Here is a 22,061-nt window from a genome sequence, read left to right as displayed (position 1 = left end):
ATGTCGCAAAAGTGTTCGTCTACCATTGGCTCTCACGCAAAATAGTTCGTCTACCACTTAGATGTGTCGGCTTTGCTTTCAATTACAGCTTTAATGCAAAGAGGCATGGTCACAACCAACGCTGCACATTTGGCGGTCGTAATTAATTCCCACACAGCCAAGAGTTAAGCCTTCAAGCCGCTCTTGGATCTTGATAATTTTCGTGGAGGACTTTCTTCATTTTCAACCATAGGGTCTCAATCGGCGATAAGTCCGGGCTGTTAGATAGCCATTTGATGATTGGGATGCTCTTAGACAACAGCCAGGTCTTTTTTGTCCTTGCAGTTTGGCAGGAAGCACTGTCTTGTTGAAAAATGAAAGAATATTTGAAAAATGTTTGAGTGACGGAATGGAGGGCAGTCGACTTTCTTCCAAAATAGTTTGATATCTTGTGGCATTGGTGTAACCATCGCCAAACTGTATCCTACCAACACCTTGTGCAGACATGCAGCCCCATGTCATAAGAGACGCAAAAAACTTAACTTTTCGATTAATGCAATCAGTATGAAAAGCTTCATGTTTATTTCGAAAGACTTTTTTTCTTTCGTCGCCGACTGAGACTTCAAATTCGGACTCCTCACTCTATATGATACTACGCCACTGATCAGAAGTCCAATTTAAGTGATCACGAGCACACTTCAATCTCTTTTTCTTTTGTAAGGCAGTCAACAGTGGTTTCTCTTTAGCTGTGTAAAATCCGTAACTCATTCTTATCAACACTCTTGCAGGTATCAACTGAGACATCTGTGTTAATCATGTCTTTTTATTGCACCGTGAGTTCTTCAACTCGAGTTCGACGATTTTTTTTTATAAATTTCTTAAGGATTTTGTTTTCTGCTTCAATGGTAAAACGGGGTCGGCCAGTTTTCTTTAAGCAAGGTGTATTTCTATTCTTTGTTTATTGTTGAATGATAGATTATACTGTAGATCTGAGCAGTGACAAGTGTTTCGAGATTTGGTAACTTAATTTGCCCGCCTCAATCCCACAAACTATTCGCTTTCAAAGTTCTTCACCCGCTAGTTTGCCACCACCCATTTTTTTTGAAAACTGAGGAAATTAACAGAATTTTTTAAAATTCATACTATCCTACTTGTCAAAATGACTCAGAGTAACTTTTCCAAACTTAAAATAAAAAAAATTAAATTAAACAAGGGAAATACGTATTTAACTCAATGATAGACGAATTCATTTGCATCGATTAACAACTAGACGAACAATTTTGCTTACCATTTGTTCGACCTAAAAGCAGGATATCTCTCAACTTAAAAGGCTGAAATAGTTCATTGTTTCAGCATTAAAAGCGCATAATAACGAATTTAAGTTCAGATCACTGCAGTCAACTTTTTTTTTTAGTAAATTGTCATAAAATTCAAATGACTCCAAAAATTTACTTGTAGGTCTATACCTAAAAGTAGAATCAGTACTTTTAAAAATAATGTTGTATAATAAATGTTTAGAGTTGAAACCAATGATGATATCCAAACAATTTACATAATAAAGTGTTTAAATTTTTATTACATGAATTCGATATAAAACAGCATTCTTTACACCAAATTCTAACATATAAAAACTTGACCGTTGTAAAACCACTTGTCGAAAATTTTTTGACGTTTTAAATATATAGTATTTCATAAAATTATACACATAATACCTTTTATGCAAAGGGAAGAACAATGTTTGTGTGTGATCATAAAAGTTACGCATTTCGCGTAATAATGGCATACCGTCCATTATTAATAATAATACAAAACCTGCGTATGTCTACTTTTGAACGCGTCACCTTGTGGCATAAATTAGGTCACGTCATTGTAATAATAACTAACTACGTCTCTAAAATGAAACTTAATACTGGCTGCGTATTTCTAAAGGCAGCAGACATTCATTTATTCCTGTAATAATATGTTGGATTAATTATAGTTGGTCACTTGTGTATGTCATGAGAAAACCCACAGAAGCGCACTTTGATAGTTACTAGAATATATTTAAGCTCTCCTACATTTACATCCTTCAACAAACTTAGTGATTACGTAACTGCCAAACGCACCCAGTGCCCATAAAAACTTTAGTTGTGGACACTTTCAATAATATCTTTAAGGCAAATACTAGAGCAATTTGTCCCCAAGCCTTTACGATTTTTGGTTCAATGAACTTTTTAGTACACCTAGTGACGATGTAATTTTTTATAGGGTAATTTTAAAAGCAAAGCCTTCGTTAATTTACCGAAAAGACGCGCTGAATTAAAGCAAAACAATTTAAATCTTGAAGGCGTGTGTTTGAAAACCTTCGATATTGCTCGAAGGAATGTCTCGAAGATCACGAGGATCAATAGTTTTAAAAAAAATAACCTCAAACATTTTTTTTGTTTAGCAAAAACTATTTACACAGCACAGCATGTATTTTTCAAATTATATTCATAGGTAAACTTATTATAGCCCGTCCTATATTAATGGTATGCTCTAATCTAATGTAAAAAGTTCGGCTTTGACCTAAAAGGAAGGAATTAATTTCGTGTCGATTATTCGTAGGTTATCATTTCTCATTAAGTATGCATAGTCCAGTTTAAAATATTGTCAAGAACAGATATGCCCTTGTGCTCTAGATAAATTGCCGATGTAGCGTATTATGGTGACGTTGAGACTAAGCCGACAAGCGTCGCGATGACCTAGTTAGTATTGTAAGATACGAGATACGTGTAAACAATAAACAATGGGTATGAGGCGCCGTTCAGAAATTCGAACGCAGTCTATATTTAAGTCTCTCATGTTTGTGTTTAGTATTTTCTGTAAGACATATTGATTGGTACAAGTTTAGATTTACACTTCTGCTATTAATATTTTGAACTTCTTTTTAATGAAGCATTACTTAATGAAGAACATATTTTAAGTAATACATTATTGATGTACGAATAACGGCGCATTACACAACACTACAATTATATACAACGGTAAAAAGATAAAAATAAAATTTATTAATTATGCATTAGAGCTTTTAACAGGACTCTATCGATCAACTTTTTCGTAATCTATTTTATTTGCGATTCTACTCTGCTTTGCAATTGTAAAGTTGTGGAGAAGAAGCAGGATAAAACTCTACAACAACACATCTTTTATGCTTTATACTACATTTATGCACATACATTTTCTGTCAGATAAAGCCTAAATGAAAACCGAATAATCAAGCGACATCATTAGTAAGAATTTTTGTCATTTAAATATTTATTTATTGAATGATATGTCTTTTTTGTCAATTTACTCTTAATATGTGATTTGAATTTTATAAATAGTAGTTCTATAATGTTTTGCGGAATTTTACTAAAAACCTGATTCCGTTTACTACAAATAAATAAGAGAAAGAGTAAATCAGAATCGACATTTTGGTATACGTAGTTTTTTACGGTGCCTTGTTAATACACTATGGAAGTCTTCTATTTTTTGAATTAATCACGATTCCTGTAAATTTCACTGTAAGCGTACAAAATATTATTATAAATATATTGTAAGGCTATAGAATATTAATTTCTTTAAACCGTTTTCTCAAAGAGATCCGCGGCTCTGAGCCGTAAATTGCTCGGATGGCTCTCTTACAATGTCCAAATGAAGATGAATTTCAGTCGAAGCTAGTTAAATAGAAAACCGTTTTTGTTTATTTTTAAATTCATCATATTCAATTTGATTGCTTTTGCATTTGACAAATTATAAAAAAAAATCTATAGTGTGATTTCTTTAACGAAAATAATCTTATGAAACTATCATTAAAATACTTCACATTTCTACACTTCTTAAAATTAATATTCTTTAATTAGAATATTAACTTTAAAGACAAATGCTGTTGAAAAGTAAACATAACTTTATTTTATGACTGGTCTAGTCAAGACAACAAGTTTAAATCCGATCGAAAGTTTTTCATCTAACCATGTAAATAGGTATGCAAGAGTAGCAAAATAAGAAAAGTTTTAGCTATACACCATTTGTGTTTCTGATTATTATGTAAGACTATTATGCCACGATACCTTTTTTGAACTTCAGCCGAACTTTCTCATACACAACTCATTAGACTCACGACAAATAAAACTTTTATTGTTAAACCGTTCACACGTGTAATTTTATGGTAATGAGTCAAATACTTTTTTATTTGTTTACTGATTTCATATATGACGTATACATTTTTTGTTTCACATTAATTTATTTCGAGCGTAATAAAACATAACGTATTGAGTAATATGTATATTTTGTTACAACACAATAATGGTGCTAACAGCATGTTTACCTTAAGGTGAGTGGAACACCCTGTCCCAAACTACCACAGCGGAGCGATTCGGAGACAGGCAATGGATCGAATAAGTCTCGCATAGACTGAGAAACGCATTGTCCGAGACAGGCTATTATTTCAAATAGCACAACGCTAGAGATAAACTGTAGTGCATTCCGACTACCACATTATTTAAATTTTAATTACCTAGCGTGGTGTTATCCTAAAACTGAAGTAGTTCCATATTATAAAGGGCATTGGTAGGCTGCAATATTTATTGGCATCACTGCGAATTTCCCGCCACTTATAACAAATATTTTTCTTTCGCTTCGATGCATTGAAATATTTAAGTCGTGTAATGGTTTGTAGTATATACTAACAATATATCTCTGCATATTAGCAAACGCTAAATTAAAAATAATTCCTTGACAATTTCAAGAAATGTAAAAGAAAACCAGATTCACAGAGGCAATGAAATATTATAAAAGAATTTCCTATACGATTGTAGAATTGAATAAAAATGCTCATGGGTTTTGCGCCGCGAACGAGAAAGGCGTGCGAGTTATCCAACCCGAGGCTCAGGAGAGTAGAATACACTTTCATAAAATATATTTACTTCTCTCTGGACTATTAGGTCATATACTGTTTAACCGCCTTTGTAATATTTTATACACAATAACACCTCCCTTACTGACATCCAGTTTTTCATTTATATTTTTTGATGTAAAAATTTCGTGAAGAATATTAAAAGTATTTTTATAATGGAGTGTATGTATGATGAGAAATATATGTGTTTAATGATCCATATTAATACAAATACGGCGAGTGTACCGAAGGTCTAGGTTGTCACACTAATGAGCGAGCAAACAGTCTCGGGCGAGGTAGCAAATGACTTGTTTACTGTCTTCTCGTTCGATACACTGCTGTTGTGATATACTGCGTTTTAACACATTAATACTCAAATTTGTACCGGTAAATATTTTTTGTTACTCATGAAATTTAAATATAAAAATTCATTTGCTTTCTTACTCAGACAGTTGTATAATTTTATGGAATACTAGTTTACATTTTATGCTTTATAAATAAGCGATGCCGTAATAAAAGGGAAGCATATTAAAATTGAAGTTCTAAAACTAAGAGAAATTACTTCTCATGGTTCCATAGGAATGAGATTAGGGAAGTTACAAGAAGTTCTAAAGAATGAATCAACTTTACAAGTCTTTAGAATATAAGGAAACTTTTGCTTTATATGCGATAAAATTGACTTCAAAACAGGAGCGATGCAAATATGTTACGTTGATGGTGCTGTGGATTAAAGCAAAAAAATAATCCGTTGCCGGAACACGCTCTTTTAAGCTTACATGGTATGTTCCTGCCTTTTCAGGATTTTAACATTCTTTATCATAATATTTTTACAACAGATATGATAAATCTATGTTTTTTATTAATATTAAATCGCTATATTTTAATGCATATACGTAGTTGTATACATTAAAATATAGTGATATAACTTGTCTTTTTGACTAATAATGTATGTATACTCATAACATTATTTTATCCTCATACTAGCTTTGATACTAAATGCTATCTACACAATAATTTGTTTTAGGTGTAAAAAGCCTTAAAGGAGTGGATGTACAGCTGATTTGCCAGCTTTAAAGTTTTTATACCTGTTTCCAACCAACCTGTATAAAGTGACCATTCTAATTTTCTTATTTGAATGCTACAGGCCAATAATTTCTGGCCATATAAGGTATGCAGGGACAGAAAAGCAATTATTAATTTTAAAATGTAATAACCGGAGTTATGAAAACGTTTTTCCTCACTTCATTATCATTGCCTTAACTATTATTTCTAAAAAAACATTGATTTTGGATACGATGTACTATACATTAATTGACGGCTAATAAGCCATATATTCATCCCTTTAAAGATTTTACATCAATTAAAAATCAGCCTGTGTAATTTAATGAGAAATTCAAAAAGTTTTACTAAGGTTGCTGATGAAATTGCTGTGAAGCTTTCCGTGACTTATCAAGATATGAATTAGTTGCGTTAATGTGTCTGTAGGTGTGCTGAGAATACGTAATGAAATTAACAAAGTAAAAGAACGTACATAACTCTTGCTTATTTTTCTTCTTACTATTACAGGAGTTATATTAATCCCGATACAGCTATAGTCAGTACGTGTTTAGTAGAAGCTTAAGCATCAAACATTTATGTAAGACAATAATAAGAAAAAACGCATTTGAATTAATAATATTGTCAGGATTGAATAAATGTACAAAATAAAAACAAGAATCATTTATCACAACAACCAAAGCTTTGTGCACAGTATTGGTTATAGAAATAAATTTTTGGGTGAATGTAAATGTCGCGTGTCAGCAAAATGCTTTAAAACATTTACATCTATCTTCAGTCAACCTATATCAAGAAAAAATTATATTATAATGCAAAAACTTCTGGCAGTATAAAGCCTGGAGCTCAAAGTCCTCGAGCCTCATCAATATAGACCTCGACGAGTTATCTTTAGTATATTAGACGTAAAGTTCCGCGCAGTATCCAGTCCATTGGAGCGCTTACAGGTCATTGCGATTGATTTCAAATAATTTCCCTATTCGATCTGAGGCTACGATACTCATCTCACACAGAAACACCGACGGTCGCGACGCACCACACACTCATTACACTCGTACTCACGACACCAGCTGCCGCGTTCGACTCGCTCGCGTTCAAGCGAGGGTGGTCAGGAGAGGCCCATGTCGCTCCCGATCACTGAGAAGTTCTCACTTCGAAAACCACTGACCTACACTTCAGTTATAACAATGTACACCTGGAAGGTATAGTCCCTCTTCGTACAAACGTCACCGTTGCAACTGGGATTCGATCTACCAGACTAAAGTTTTTTGTTCACGGTCCTCTGTTTTTATGAGCTCAATTTTAACGAAGCTGCACAAAGTAACTAGGAGCGTAAGATAACAATGATCACATAGTTCTAGTATTGTTAATGCTACATACTGATTTCATGTATTATCATGGTAAATTTAACATAAAAATATTACAAAACATTTAGGCGTAGCCGTTCGTCCGCTGTTTCTCGTATACATGTGTCACTGCGTTGGACGCTGGTGTTATATTCATTGTAACAAAAGGTTTTTATATTTTATAAAAGTATTCAAATGCATGTTTCACTGAACATATAAGGTAGCAAAAGTAACAAAGAGAAAACTTTGTACAAATTTGATTGAATGTTCCAATTTTAATTTAGAATACAAAAAAAGAATTTACGATAAAGCAAACTTGATGAATTTATAAGCAGAGAGTATATTAATATCAGAAAATCTTTGCAGTTTTTTTAGTAATTGCAATGCAACGCCGTAATCATCTCAAAATCTTTCACTAGGTTTTAAATTTAATTTTCAATTTTGGAAGCATCTTAGTAGTTATGCAATAATCATTTTCTACCATGGATTATTAAAAGCGGCACCTTATTGAGAAATTCACGCTCGTAATGATTAATATTTGGGATATAAAAATTGAGTAATAAATAATGAAACTAACGTTAAATTTTTAGTTTCCTCAATTAATTCATTAATTTTTTGGTATTTATTAATTAACCAATAAAGAATTACAACATAATTACATTAGTTATTGAACTTATCTGTTTATGTACTTAATAACATGTGCAAATATAGGTAAATATATTTTAGTAGTGAACTTCCAGGCGGGTACTAATGTGGTGATTATTTTTGAGAACAGACAGTTGTGCTATATCGGGTTTTTGATGAAGGATACGACTAGGTAGCTAGTGTAAGTATTGAGCCAATGAGATGTACTTGTACTATCGAACGTGTCAACCAGGCGCCCCCAAACTCGACGATGCATAGCATAATTTAATATTATAATATTAAATCATGCTATGCACCGTGCAGCGCGCTATCCCCTCCAATGCGGTGCTCTTGATACAGCATGCTATCACTTCTCATTAAACTTAAACTTTATAATAGTAGTATGTAACTATAGAAGCCGTTCACCAGTAAAAGTATTCGATAGAAAAAAAAACTAATATTAAATATTAAATAAAATATTATGCCTTAGTATCCCTAATTACAAAAATAGGTTATACACGTTATAAAATGCGATAACATATTTCACTGGTTTTTGATTTAAAAGGTTAGATGCGTGAAAAGGGACCGTTAAAACTTAAAACACGAGGGTGCAAACGCAAACATTTTTTTAAAAATATCATTTAACACTCTTTTTTTCCAAATCATGATTACATTTGGTTTGATAAGATAATAAAGCAATACTTTTTATTTTTTTTACTTGGGAATTTTTAGGGATACATTTCTATGCATTAGTCAACAAATATTGGAAAGAAAAAGTTTTGAACGCAATTATGTTTTTTTTAAAATATTAGCTCTTAAATATACTTAGGTCTTTGGAAGCACGTTCTGCATCTAACCGGTAGTATTGGAAATCAATAGGGTTGGCCTATCTCCAGCAGTGGACGTCCTGCGGCGGAAATGATAATGGTGATCAGTATCACCATTAATTTATTACTGTAATTTTAAAAACAGTATTGCATATGTGTATTGATTGCCAATTTAAAAAGAAGAAGGCTTATTTTAGAACTGATTTGTATTATAATTCATTTTCTTTTACGAACACGGTTAGTTTAATTACGATTTACAAGTAGCTGGCAACCGATAATCGAAGTTCCATGAAGATATGAGATTTTTAATGGTGTTTCTATGTTATAGCATTATGCTGAGAATCACCTACTTGTCACTGCCGTGACCAAACATGTCTTATTATAACATAATTTTGTTTTGTTTTTTTTTTGGCAATCAATTTTGGTTAAAGAAATATTTGTGCGCAATAGTTTATTACACCTGTCGAGTAAACTTTGCTATACTAGCAGTAAGTAAATTTATTGTAAAACTTTAAAGAAACTTTAAAATACACATTTAAAGTTGTAAAATATTTATTCCTTTTTAAAATCACGTAATAATTTAATAATCACCTTTTAATATGAACATTAATCTGACCGCAAATTCAGTTCAATTTTCCACCTGTCATTGTCTATGGAGAGTAACGATGTCATTCAATTAGAATTATAACAGTAATAGAGTCACAGCGTGGCTGTCAGTTTTACATTACACGTTAATAATTGATATTTAATAGGACTACATTTTAACATTTTGAATGCTTACTACATAATTAATAACACATAAACACTAAAATATTGTTATAAAAGCCATTCTATGAACTCTTCGAATTTGTTCTGGCTCTGGAAAAATTTGTTTTATTGATTCAACTATATTTAACTACTTGAATACATAATAAATGTTAACCTAATATGAATATTAAAGAGTATATTAACAGCATACAAAGTAATATTTCCTTTCGATAGTAAAATTATTTAAATACAAGGTACTTTTACACTCGCTTTTAGTTGATACGAATGAAAATCTCATTCATTCTTAAATTTGGGCGGGTTATAGAATCCAAAATGGAGGCAGCCACGAAAACTAGGAGTGCGATAGTGCTAGGAGTACTAGTTAAAGTGCGATAGTGCTTCTCACCGTGGTAGCTAATGTTATATTAAATACAATTTACTTATGTGGAGGACTACTGCCAGACCTGGGCGAATGTTGGTAAACATTAATTTCCAACTTAGTGTCAATATGAGTAGTCTTGACATAGATGAAGAGTGGTGCGTTAAAAGGTGCATTTTGACAACGATGTCTACAAGAGATCGTAGGTAGACATACCTTAATATCGGTCGTGGTCTTGCACGACTTGCATCCATACCTTTGTTGTGGACATTGCGCATGCGAATGGAGCGCTTCGCTGCGTCTATTTCAATGCGTACTGCAAAGAAGTGGAACAACTTACCAGCGTTAGTGTCTTCATTATGTCCAATATAACTTGGAAATCTCCTAGAGAATAATATTTATAATAATATGGGTTTTATTAGGTCAGTGCGTTGCATAATATGTACCGACTTTACATACTTGTTGTCTTCACGGAGAATACTTACTTGATTGTGAAGTGTACAGAGTACGGCACATTGTGATACTACCTATTGGAAATCTATGGGAAGACAGTGGATGTACTACGACTGAAATGATGATGATAATTTAAGGTAAGGTACTTATTCCGACATGGGCTCTTCATATGACCATATGGGCAAGACTACTCTTGACCAAGGTTATCCTTTGTTTCAACATCGGTGAACTGACTACGGCTTAACGTCTTTTCGAAAGTATATCCAGGGTGACATAGATTATCATGACATTTTTTTCTTTTCAAACTTTTTCCTTTGTTTTGGCTAGTATAACTGTTTATTATAATTATGAATTGTATGTGCATTATATACTTTAATTTGAAATTTTTATTGACTAGATGTTTCTTTTAATCGCCTTTATATATGTATAACTATATTTTTATAGCCTTCTTATAAACTATTTATTAGTAGTACTCATATTGCCCCTTGGCTTTACATCATATTTTATGTGTACAAACACACTGTAAAATAATATCGTCAGTGTAATTAAGTTAAAAAAGTTATAACATATAGCAGCCATATTCTGGTGCACACTCTACGTTACGGAATATTATACAACATCGATAAAAGCTAATTGATGGTGTAGTAAGAAACGTAATTTATCAAACTTATTATTATAATTTTGACAAAAAAAAAACTAAAACATATTAGAAAAATGGCGAATTATTAAACGTAACAACAAAACAGAACTACAGGAAAATAGTAGAATCAAAGACCAAAGAATCGAAATGTTTTACTATTATGTTGTCTGAATGTTTGATGTGTCATGAAAAATATTAATAGCATCATCTTGATTGGATACGGTATAGATTAAACACAGCCTTAAAATTGGAGATTTGAATGAAGTAATTGTCCGTTCTAAACCTTTGTATAGGTTTCCGAAATTATTACATCAAATGAATTGAACAACAATTGATTGAATGACAACTTTTGTATCAAATACTAGCAAAGTAGGTCAATTTTATTTCTTTTACGTAAAAGTTTAGCCGATAGCTCAACACAAATATTTTTTTAGAAAATGTAATTCTTTTGAAGATGACTCGTTATAATGTTATTTTTAGTGCTAAACAAAAAAATGTAATAGATGGAATACGTCAAAGATTTAATATGAATGTTTTACCATATTTATCCGTTTCGTGAAAAGTCAAAGTGACCACGGGGCTAAAGAAAAAATACCATATAAGTCTACTATCCTTACCTTACTGCTTAAATTTAGAAACGTCAAGTTGTCACATTCCAGCGTCAACCCTTGTTTCCTTTTAGTCCTATATTAATATACCTCTGAATAATACACTACATTTAAATATACGAATAATTTATTAATTATTTAGATTTTGTATTATCATTGTTAACGCAAGTATTTTGACAGCCTTAGTTTAGTGAAAATTTTCCGAAAGGCTTGCACAGGCCTCGTAAATATTGACGTTGATTAATGGCAAAAGTTTAGTTAAATACAGTTGTTGTATACTTTAGTTTTTCAAGATGAATTGGTATTGTCTGAACTTCAATACACCTGAGATTGAGAAAATTTATTTACTTCTATACTGAAAATGACTATATGAACTGTCGGTTTGTAAAAGTTTATTCCTGGGTACGAACGTCTGCAATATTTAAGGGCTTTAACAAACATGATTCTTTACCACGACGAGAGTAATGTGTCTGTATAAAATTGTAAAGAACAAATTATGCACAACAGATATGTCGCCATTCGACGTTGATTCATTTATAAGATAATTAATGTCCTTAATAAAAATTAATTATGGAATTAAGTTTTAGTCACTGGTACTATAATGTATAATAATATAAAATATAATGATATTATAACTAAAATATATATTTTGTTCAATAAATTAGAGCGTTCGCTTCAATGGATTAGTAGGGATACATCGATGAAAGACACTATTGGCTGGCGCACCATTAGGTATGTTTGTCTCACTTACTTGCTCATTCCGGGATTATTTAAACACTAAAATGTTCTCTATATTAGGTCAAAAGCTAACATAAGGTATATATGGGTCCAAATATCCGTTCTTTGGCTATGGTTATCAATTATACAACTATTAAAACTTTTAATCACTGTAGTGCTACCTAAACTACTATACCGCAACTTTGGAAAGCACGGCGCGAAGAAAAAAAAGCATAAGCGCCGTCGCTACGAACTTTAACGGCGGTCGATATATGAGGTGGGTATAGCAGTTTCGGTAGATATGATTTTAACATAGTTTCCTGATCCTGATTTAAATAATGCTATATTATTTATACATTGTGATTGTAAACGCTTTGAAGTGTTGAATGTATAGCTCATTTGTATGTACCTATCAAAAATCAATGGTTTCAGAAATTATAAATAATGTAATGATAATAAGAAGAAGCGTATTTAAAATACAGATTATTTAATATTAAAAATAAGTATACGTTATAAGAAGTTGGCTTTAAAACTTATCAGCGTTCCGAGGCGGTAATAGCTTACTATTTATAATGTTAAAATAATCGACGATTCAAAAGCGCATGTAAATACTCACTTGAATAAAGATATTTTGAATTTTACTGGCCTGTCACATTCCAATACAGATTTTAAATGATCATTTTATACATCCGGTAATGCTTTTTGCTGTCAAATCAGCTATGTATTCGCCCTTTAAAGATTTTACACCCATACCCAACCATCATGTGTAACTAAAGTGAAACGTATCTAAACAGTAAGAATATACGTACATTAAAAATACAAATTTGGTTAATGACACATACTCGTATAACGTTCTTTTAAATAAAATATTAACGACCCTCATTAATATAGTATGAACACGACAAATATTTATAACATATTAACCAAGAGTATAGCTGCTATTTTATGGGTTTATTAATATTCATGCAACGAAAAATTCACTATAATTATTAATGGGGTGACGTACGCACGAGCAAATTTATTCCGACACGACCTGGAAAGAGTTACGTCATCTCAAATAATTACCGCATAATAGAAACATGTTATTGTGTGTTCGTGTGGTAAATGTTCTTTTATAATGAATAGGGTAAATGTTACGCTATTGTTAGGTGATACGCCTTACTGTACCTATGTATCAAAGGTTTTTGTAATATTCAAAGCTGAGCAATACCTTTTTGAGAGATCCTCTTTCGAGGATCCGAAATGGGCACTACATGGAGCGTCTCATGAGTTAAGCGGCTGCCTAATCCTAAGGAACATTTAATGCTTTTTACAAAATTGTTTATCATTATTATTATTATCATTTCAGCTGCACTTCTGTACTTCACATAAATTTCCGATATAAACGGTTGGAAGCGACCTGCATTCGGCGACTTCCGACAATTTTAGCTAGGTTGTCTGTCCACTACGAGAGTGTTACGCTTCAAAATCTTGGGTCTGCAGTGGCCAACTGTTATGTGTGCGTACTTTTGTTTGTCCTTGGATCTCTTCAAGCCTGATTCAACTTCGCAGAGAGATCCTGGGAATAGCTGTCTCCATTGCTTGATAAACGACTGTGAGCATGAATTTGATGGTGATTAGACTGTGATACCAATTGCAGCACTTTAGGTCATCTCTGATCCAGATACTATAAATTTATTGCCTCATTTACAAAATACTTACACTGCGCTTCTGTGCTGAAGTTTTCATCAAATAGTTAATTATATATTTTTAACAAGAAACGGCTGAATAAAATATTTTTTCATGAAAATAAAGGTATTTCGTAACGCCTCCCATTTGCCTTTGGACTCACCAACACCCCCTCGAAGAGTTTTGGCGTTTACAGGAGGGTGCTTCTGTCTTCATTTGAATCCTATAATCTAAAACAGGCAATTCGTTAACATTTAAATCTTACATCCCAAGCAAATACTAGTCGCGTATTCGGAAGGGATTTTGACACTAGATCTTTTCTCCGTAATTTAGTCGCAATGGATTTCTTTGTGACACCAGAACGTGCTTATTGTGTGACAAAAAAAAATTAAACAACAGTTCATTAATTACTGTGGTAGGCTTAATTCACGTTTAAAACAATTTACACGAAAGTAACCTAGTGCTTCTGTAATAAAGTAAAGGATAAAGAGTTTCTAAGAAAGGAGACCAAGACTAAATGTCGAGCAAGCCGGCGGCAAACTTCTCGGATAATGTGCAGCAGATTTCCGTTTGTGTTCGACACTATTCAAATTTTATGATCAGCAAAAGATGAAGATACTTATCTCACATTCAACTGATTTCCAGAAGAATCGACATCTCATGGTCATCAAAGAAATCAAATCTAACCTCAGCAGACGCCATTTATTATTTTTATTTACATCCAAAAATGAAATATGCTACGTCCATCGAAAGAAAAAATCAGCGAAGAAATGTCAGCGATCTCGCGGGCCCTTTGTCGACCAGTATTAGAAAGTATTCACACTCGCTTCGAAGACTGCAAAAATCGAAATGGTGGTCATTTAGATAATTATTGAAAGAAAAGGTTCAACGTATTATTTTTTTCTGTGATTAGACAAATTTATAATATATGTAATGGTTCTACGAAAAACTATTATCTAATTATACAAATCCTAATCTAATTAATAATATTCCGTATAACGGTTTGAACTGAATATTCTTTCCCGTGGCAGCCCTTATAGTTAGTTTCAGAAAAGTGGTCCAAGCTAAACGCCTTCATCGCTCTGTGTCCTTAAAACCGGGATATCTGAGTATTAGTCAATAACAAAAATTATCCTTACCTGCGCTTAGTACAATCAATTCTTTAGTTACGTCGCTCTGGAACAGCAATGTGATTAACAACAGATACATCTGTTGTCACTATAGTATCCTAGAAATATCCTGCAAGTACGACTTACTATTATAATACCTTCTAACGTTTCATCATTTCTCTGTAAAATATTGCAAAATTTATAAGGATTTTTAAGGTTTTAAATTAGAACTAACGAAGTTAAGAACAAGGCACAAAATGAGCATAAAACTTGTATGTATTTGTATATACCAGTGCAGACAAAATAATAATAAAAAAAACATCGGGTAGCAATTTGTAGTGACTACCTAACATAGAAAATTACTTTTTCTAATGATATACGTCGAAATGTCAAACGATATAACTCTTTTAGTCAAATGGAAGCTATGAAAAGCCCTTCTCTTGAATTTACCATTAAAACGAAACCTAACAAATCTCTAGTACAAGATTATTCTTGTTTTATAATATTAAGTATGAAATGATGAACTAAGATAAGTTAGTTCCTCATTTCATAGTTACGCCATTCATTCATTCTGTTCTTTGTCCCCGAGCACACAACTGTCCTAGGAAGAGCTTTAATATATTCTTAGTTTTTAAGGTAGTCGAGGTACTTTAAAGATAATGTATATCTATTGCGCTATATTAACAGAACATTATAGATAATTGTAGGAGAATTATTATTCTAAATAAAAATTTTAAATAATAATTCTCCTACAATTTTTAATGTATTTTCAAATACATCTATTTCAAAATAGTTTAGATAGATCTTTTTTTGTTTTATTCGGTATATTCCTACACCAGATAAAACATACCGCTATTTTTATGTTTAGTTGTAAGTTTTGTGACGAGGGAAAACACGTTAAAATGGACACGGCCACTGTCGCACAATGCATTTGTAAATAACATTTACAATTTTTGCAGTTGACAGCCTTTTATGTTTCATTTTGTTATGAATACAGGATAAATTTTTAAAAATTATCAATAATGAAAAAATAATAATGAATGAGACAGTTAAATATTTATACACAAAAATATTAAAATTGTAAGTGAACTGTGATGTAACCACTCTGTGTGAGAAATACCGACTACTCTGTGTAACATTGTGTGCATAATTTAGAAGCATCGCTGATAAATAAGTTATAACAGAGCCCTAAAGATGTATGACGCATAACGTTGCAGGTTACATTTCGTTGAAGATATTTAGATTCATTGATAACCAGTTTTTACTACAGATAAATTTCGCAAAGATAAAATGGACTGAGTACACAATAAGGCAATATGAAAAATTCACATTCTATTAAGATTCTTCAGTTGTTTCGAACAGAACGGTGTCCCGCTATGTGTGTTAGAGGACCATGGGACCACGAATGAGATGCGAGACGCTGAGCTACCATAGGCCTGTTGTCACGGTCGTGTCATATTAATTAAACAACACAGTAATAATCAAAAGAAATTAAAAAAATATATAGGCATTAAATCTGATCGCCACCCGTTGACTAACAATGTTTGGCGTATACATTATAACATCAACCAAATGAATCAACAAAACGAGTTCCACACATTTCGTTACCTAAAAACACTTGAAAGCTGTAATAGGATTTAATTATGTATTTAGATTCTACACTAAAAAAAGGCGTGGAACTTTATTATATTTGCATACTTTCACTTAAACCCACAAAAGATTTATTTATTTTGTCAAGATGAAATATTGGCGTTACTCGTTAATTTTCTTATATTCTATATTTTTAACATTTTTTTTAGTTTGATATTTGTTAGATCAAGAGTTGAGTATAGTGATACTAGAATATAGTGGCAGTTAAGGTTTAGTTTTGATTTGAAATTGTTTGATTATATTGTGTGTATTGTAGTTTTGAGGTCGGTGCGCGTGCTGCAAGGGACAGAGCGCTTGCGGCGGCGGGGCGGGGCCGCGACATGAGCAGCGTTCGCGCAGCCCGCCCCGCCCGCTATGCAGAGACTGCGCACCACATTCAAACGCTCACGGACCCCCACGCCCGCAGACATGAAGACACAGAGCAGCCTCGAAGTGCCCAAGCAGGTCTGAATCTTATATATTTCATCAGGATAATCAACCTACAAAGATTCCACTCAATGCCATTATATTTCCCATAGTCCACTCTCTACAGGCCGCTGTACTAAGGTTGCCAATCAATCTAGAAAGAGAGCTATTCGTCCCACACAGTTTGTGTGTTTAAATAATTTATTATTTATACAACTAAAATTTATTATCTATACACAGAGCAGCCTCGATGTGTCAAAGACGCCATTACCTTTTATATTTCATTTTCATTAGCAATCTTCAAGCTTTTCATTCTATACTATTCTTTTATCTCTTCTTCCATCTAGATGCTAAGCTATTTGTCCCAAATTTAGGTTCAAAAAATTTTAATCTCATAAAACTTATGCTAAAAACGCTGACGGATCCACACGCCCACAAACGAGAAGTCTTTGCGACTCTAGAAATGCTATCCCATGCGTCTTTATCATTACCAATTTACAATTCTTTCATGGAACCGCGCAAAAAGATGATATAGAGATACCGTTCTATTCTCGATTGTGCATCGTCGGTCGCTATACTTAGGTCGTCAATCTGTAGACTGTCTTGTTAAGGTCGTCGAAAGTCTCTGGATGCAGGCCGCTTTCTATCGGTCCTTTTTAGACTCTATGGAGGCCTTTGTCCAGTCTGTAATAGACGTACTACGGCTGAAATGATGATGATGATAATACTATTTAATAGAACTACTATTTAATTTAGCTTCTGTATAACGACATTCTTAAATTTAAAAAAAAATTTCAAGATTTTTAGGTTTAGGTTTTATATTTACACTGTAATAAATCAAATTGTGTTTTTAGTTTAATAGTAATTGTATTAAAATTATATAGATTCACTTATAGAAGACATAATTCGCTTCAAAAGTTAATACAGTTTTCATTTTATATTTTTTTATGAAAGCAAAGTTTCTTAATGGAATAAATATGCATTTTGCGTCGTATTCGTACTTAAAACTTAAAAACGTTAAGCGTTAAACATGATATTTAGGTACTTTTGTTTGCCCTAAAAGTACAATTAAATGATTCAACTGATACTTTACACATCTTAGGTTAGAATAATTAATTAATATATATGATACAAAAATATTTGAAATGAAATTCTGATTAGTCCCTTTAGTAAATATGAACTACTACGTCCATAAACACAATTCATCGTTACTCTTCGATCTCATTATCACGTCCTAAATAAATAGCGTTGATTATTTAAGCTTCTATTTTAGATAGTATTTTGGTTAAACCCGGGTGGACTTAATGAACCGATTTCTCTAATGGCACATTAAAACTTTTTGTTTTCCCCTCCTAAGTAATTAATTAAGTATAAAAATAATCGCGCTATTCAAAATAAGAGTATTTAGAAGAATTCCATTACTTTTGTAAATTTTGCTTTTATTTAGTATAAAATATAAAAAAATAAACTATGTCAGTTAAGTTATTTAAAAGCTTGACATTTTTTAGGTATAGTCCGACCGCGATGCACCACGCGTTAAATATAGCTAATTACCTAACGCGCGGTACAGCTTTTACGGCCGTACTGTAGTGCTGGTCGTACAATCTTTCATTGTGCTATTAATGATAATAAAATATTATTATTCAACATATTTGAGACCTTCGGTAGAGTATTAAGGTTAACATTTCATGTTAAAGAAAAGTATTTATCATTATAGTAAAGGAGACCAAAGCAGTGCGTAGACTTGGCTTGATAACAAATTAAGGTCGATGTGGAATCTTGATATTCTTTGATTAAATAATAAAAGCTTAAATAATAGGATTGTTTATTTCAACATTTTGCAATTTTACATGCTGTACTGCGTGAAAGTATTGACTTGTATTTTATTTGTCGTAGGTGCGATCTGCTTCATTCGATGAGATTCAATTAGAAGCAGCTCGCAGCTCGGGCACAGGCACTTTGCTTTCCGTGCCGCAACATGGCGGGCGGAGCCGCTCTTTTGATTCAGCAGGATCCGACGACTCCGGTACTTATCTTGAAGTAAGTACAGAAATTGTTTACTAAAGATTTTTTTTGTATTCAGTATTCTTAACAAGACAAGCAAATTTTACAGGGTGGGCCATAATAACGCCAACTATTGATTTTTAAATAACTTCTTAAAACCAAAGCTTCAAGAGCTCAATAATCTCAGCTTAGTTCCGGCTTAACGGGGTCACTTGTCACACACCTAATACCAGCATGGACGTCTTACAAAAAATGTTGCAAAGAAAAGTAATATCGAAAAGAAATGTGAGTGGGCACAACGAAGTCCAAATTTGGCGCCTATATATTTTTTTATGGGGAAATCTCATGTATAGTCTTCTGCATCTCTTCGAAAAAACTTGCTGAATTAAAACAAAATATTTGTAAAGAAATGAAGCCGATTCCAATAGTTTTAACTTGCACTGCGGGTTCTTTAAAACCATCCGTATCGTTTTAAAAAAATGTTCTCGAAGATGTGAAGTATAACTTGACGATGTAATTTTCAATAATAGTATTACTTTTTTTCTATGTTTAGTAATAAAAAATATGTATTCATCAAAAGCACAACATGCATTTTTATATTATTTTCAAAAGTGATATTTGTTATGGCCCACCTGTACAATATTATCAGCGAAATAAATAATATTTTAAAACGAAATCTATTAGCTTCTTTTTCATTAATAGGAATTTGATGTTTAATTATACTAAAAGAAATTTAAATTTCTCTTCGGATATTCATTGTTTACATTAAAAGAATATTGATAAATAATATCTTCAAGTTTTCATAAATCCAATATTATTACTGTGACGTACAAAAATAATTTCAATACGACCCAGACATAAAATGTGATTCTAATCCGATTTTATCTCTTCTTAGATATTTAATGCTAAAGATTCTATTTTTAACTGTGATTCTTTTAGTGTCTTTTACAAACAGTTTTGGCATCACTGGAGAGTTACAACACGAAATAAATAGGCAAAAAGATTTTTATTCTTTTAAAACAGTTTTTAATCTAATTATTACTATCTATTATTGCCGTCATTTTCATCATCAAAAAATAAATTAAAAATTAAGGGTTGCATAAATTCATTACTTGTTTTGTCAGGTACCACGACTTTGGTCAAGGCGTCGATCCGGAAAAGGAACGCCGCCGCCATGCGTTCATTGTCGTCACATGGAAACATGGCTGGCTCGGCAAAGCGAAGAACGTCTTACACCTGAACGACCAACCGTATCTTCGTCAGCCGAAGATGATGATGATGATGAAGAGAGTGAATCTGATTCTCCAAGAGTTCAGTTAGCGCCAGTTCAACCTACGAAAACCCTTTTGCCACCACCCCTACTACAATCTCCACCACCGTCACCGGGTGCACCATCATTTGAATTACAACCGCCAATTGATGAACCACCCGTAGTACCACCTAGACGGAAGTCTATATCTCGACAAGAAGCTTTCTTTGTTGAACCCACTGGAAGTTCTCTTGAAAATGTGCGGGCGTCGGAACAAGATGCAAATGACACTGTCAGAGATAGTTTTGTCCACGACATTTATTTAGCTGTACCTGAATTAAAACGAGACCGTGCAGCCTCTGTCGATTCGTGTTTCTCGAAAGTCTCCGGGGGAGCGCGTGCGGAAGAAATAGGAGACGTCGGTGTTTCGCTGACAGTGCCCGGAACTAGTTTACGTTCCCGTTCAGTGGACATTGTGTTACCTACAGCCGAACAAAGCCGTTATAAAGCACTTGCATTGAGTTCTTCGCAAGCACCATCACCATTGCAACACCAGCTGCCCGAAGAAACTGTGCCTATTGTTTTACATCCTCTTGATGAAAGGTCAGTACAAAAGAAAAAAATCAATAAATTTGTTAATTTTTCGTTGATCTTTTATTTTATTTTTTAGTTTCTAATAGTGGCGTACTTTTCCGTTCTCTTTATTAAATTTTTTCTAACGTTTAAGATTAATACTGAATGTTGATAAAAAAATTAAAAAACAGATACGGGTTACTTAAAATTACAAATGAAGAGTAATAATTGTCTAAATATAGTCCAAGGATCATTATTTTAGTAGCTTTAGTATTTAACTTCTGTTGATCACGGCTAATAAAAAATGCACAGTTTGCTCAGTGATAAAACTTATAGTTAATAGGAGGGACCCAGTAAACATTGAAACGGGACTTTCTTGGACAGGATGGTTTACTTTGTAAGTCATTACTTAGTTTGAGAAGTTTTAGATATGTACCGACAAATTTTAGAAAAGAAACGGAATTTGTATTACTGAAATCCGCATGTAAGAATTTTTCGGCTGATTTTACAAGTAAAAAAAATACTCTTACACCTCGGATTAGGGTTATGTTGTACATATAAGTTTTCTAGTTGACATGTACTTCAACGAGTATGGGATGTCAGAGCGCGGAAGGCGCTTAGCCTAATCCTGTTACATTACGTTATTGGAACGTCGCAAAGCTCTTAGGTTACTTAAGATCCACTCGATGGTGTGACTGGATACAAAGGCTTCGGACGTTGGTTTGGTAACCGTAATATTGCTTCGAAATATATTTCGTTCCGATTCGGGGGTATTTGAGTGGACCGAACTTCGGCCTGCTATTATCAGATTATAAATAAATTTATATAGAGACGCAAGTATTCGTCGCCAAACCTGTTTACCTTGTTTGTGCCTTGAGTTGTTTATCTTATGGAATCATACTTGTAAGAAGCTTGTAAATGTTGCAAACTGCGACAAAAATTTGTTTCGAATTTGCTTTTGACTTTGTGTAAACACACCATTTAAGGTGCAGATATGAACGAGAGTTAAATTCTATTTCTACATTTAGTATGCTATCTAATCTGATAATTATGGACTATGACGGCCAAAGCCGTCGATCTTGTTAGTTATAAAGCAGCATCGAGATAGTCTCTCTTTTATAGGTTGCATCTTAAGA

The 22,061-nt window shown here is 32.9% G+C and overlaps 1 protein-coding gene across 1 annotated transcript in view; it reads left to right on the top strand.

The window, feature by feature from the left end:
- Nucleotides 1-21,022, top strand: part of LOC137928972 (eye-specific diacylglycerol kinase-like) — a 45,213-nt gene extending 24,191 nt beyond the window's left edge. Inside the window, exons 2-4 of the mRNA XM_068771979.1 lie at nt 16,951-17,138; nt 18,996-19,139; nt 20,228-21,022. Coding sequence (XP_068628080.1) covers nt 17,049-17,138; nt 18,996-19,139; nt 20,228-21,022 — 1,029 coding nt within the window. The 5' untranslated portion in view covers nt 16,951-17,048. The remainder of the gene's footprint in view (nt 1-16,950; nt 17,139-18,995; nt 19,140-20,227) is intronic.
- The last annotated feature ends 1,039 nt before the right edge of the window (nt 21,023-22,061 follow it).

The sequence above is a fragment of the Battus philenor genome, unplaced genomic scaffold (genome assembly GCF_028537555.1).
Source record: "Battus philenor isolate CCGP_79_NKW_IND1 unplaced genomic scaffold, ilBatPhil1.0.hap1 SCAF_4, whole genome shotgun sequence".
NCBI classification, from domain to species: Eukaryota; Metazoa; Arthropoda; class Insecta; order Lepidoptera; family Papilionidae; genus Battus; species Battus philenor.
The sequence above is the reverse complement of the archived record's forward strand: the minus strand, read 5'-3'. Positions and strand labels throughout refer to the sequence as shown.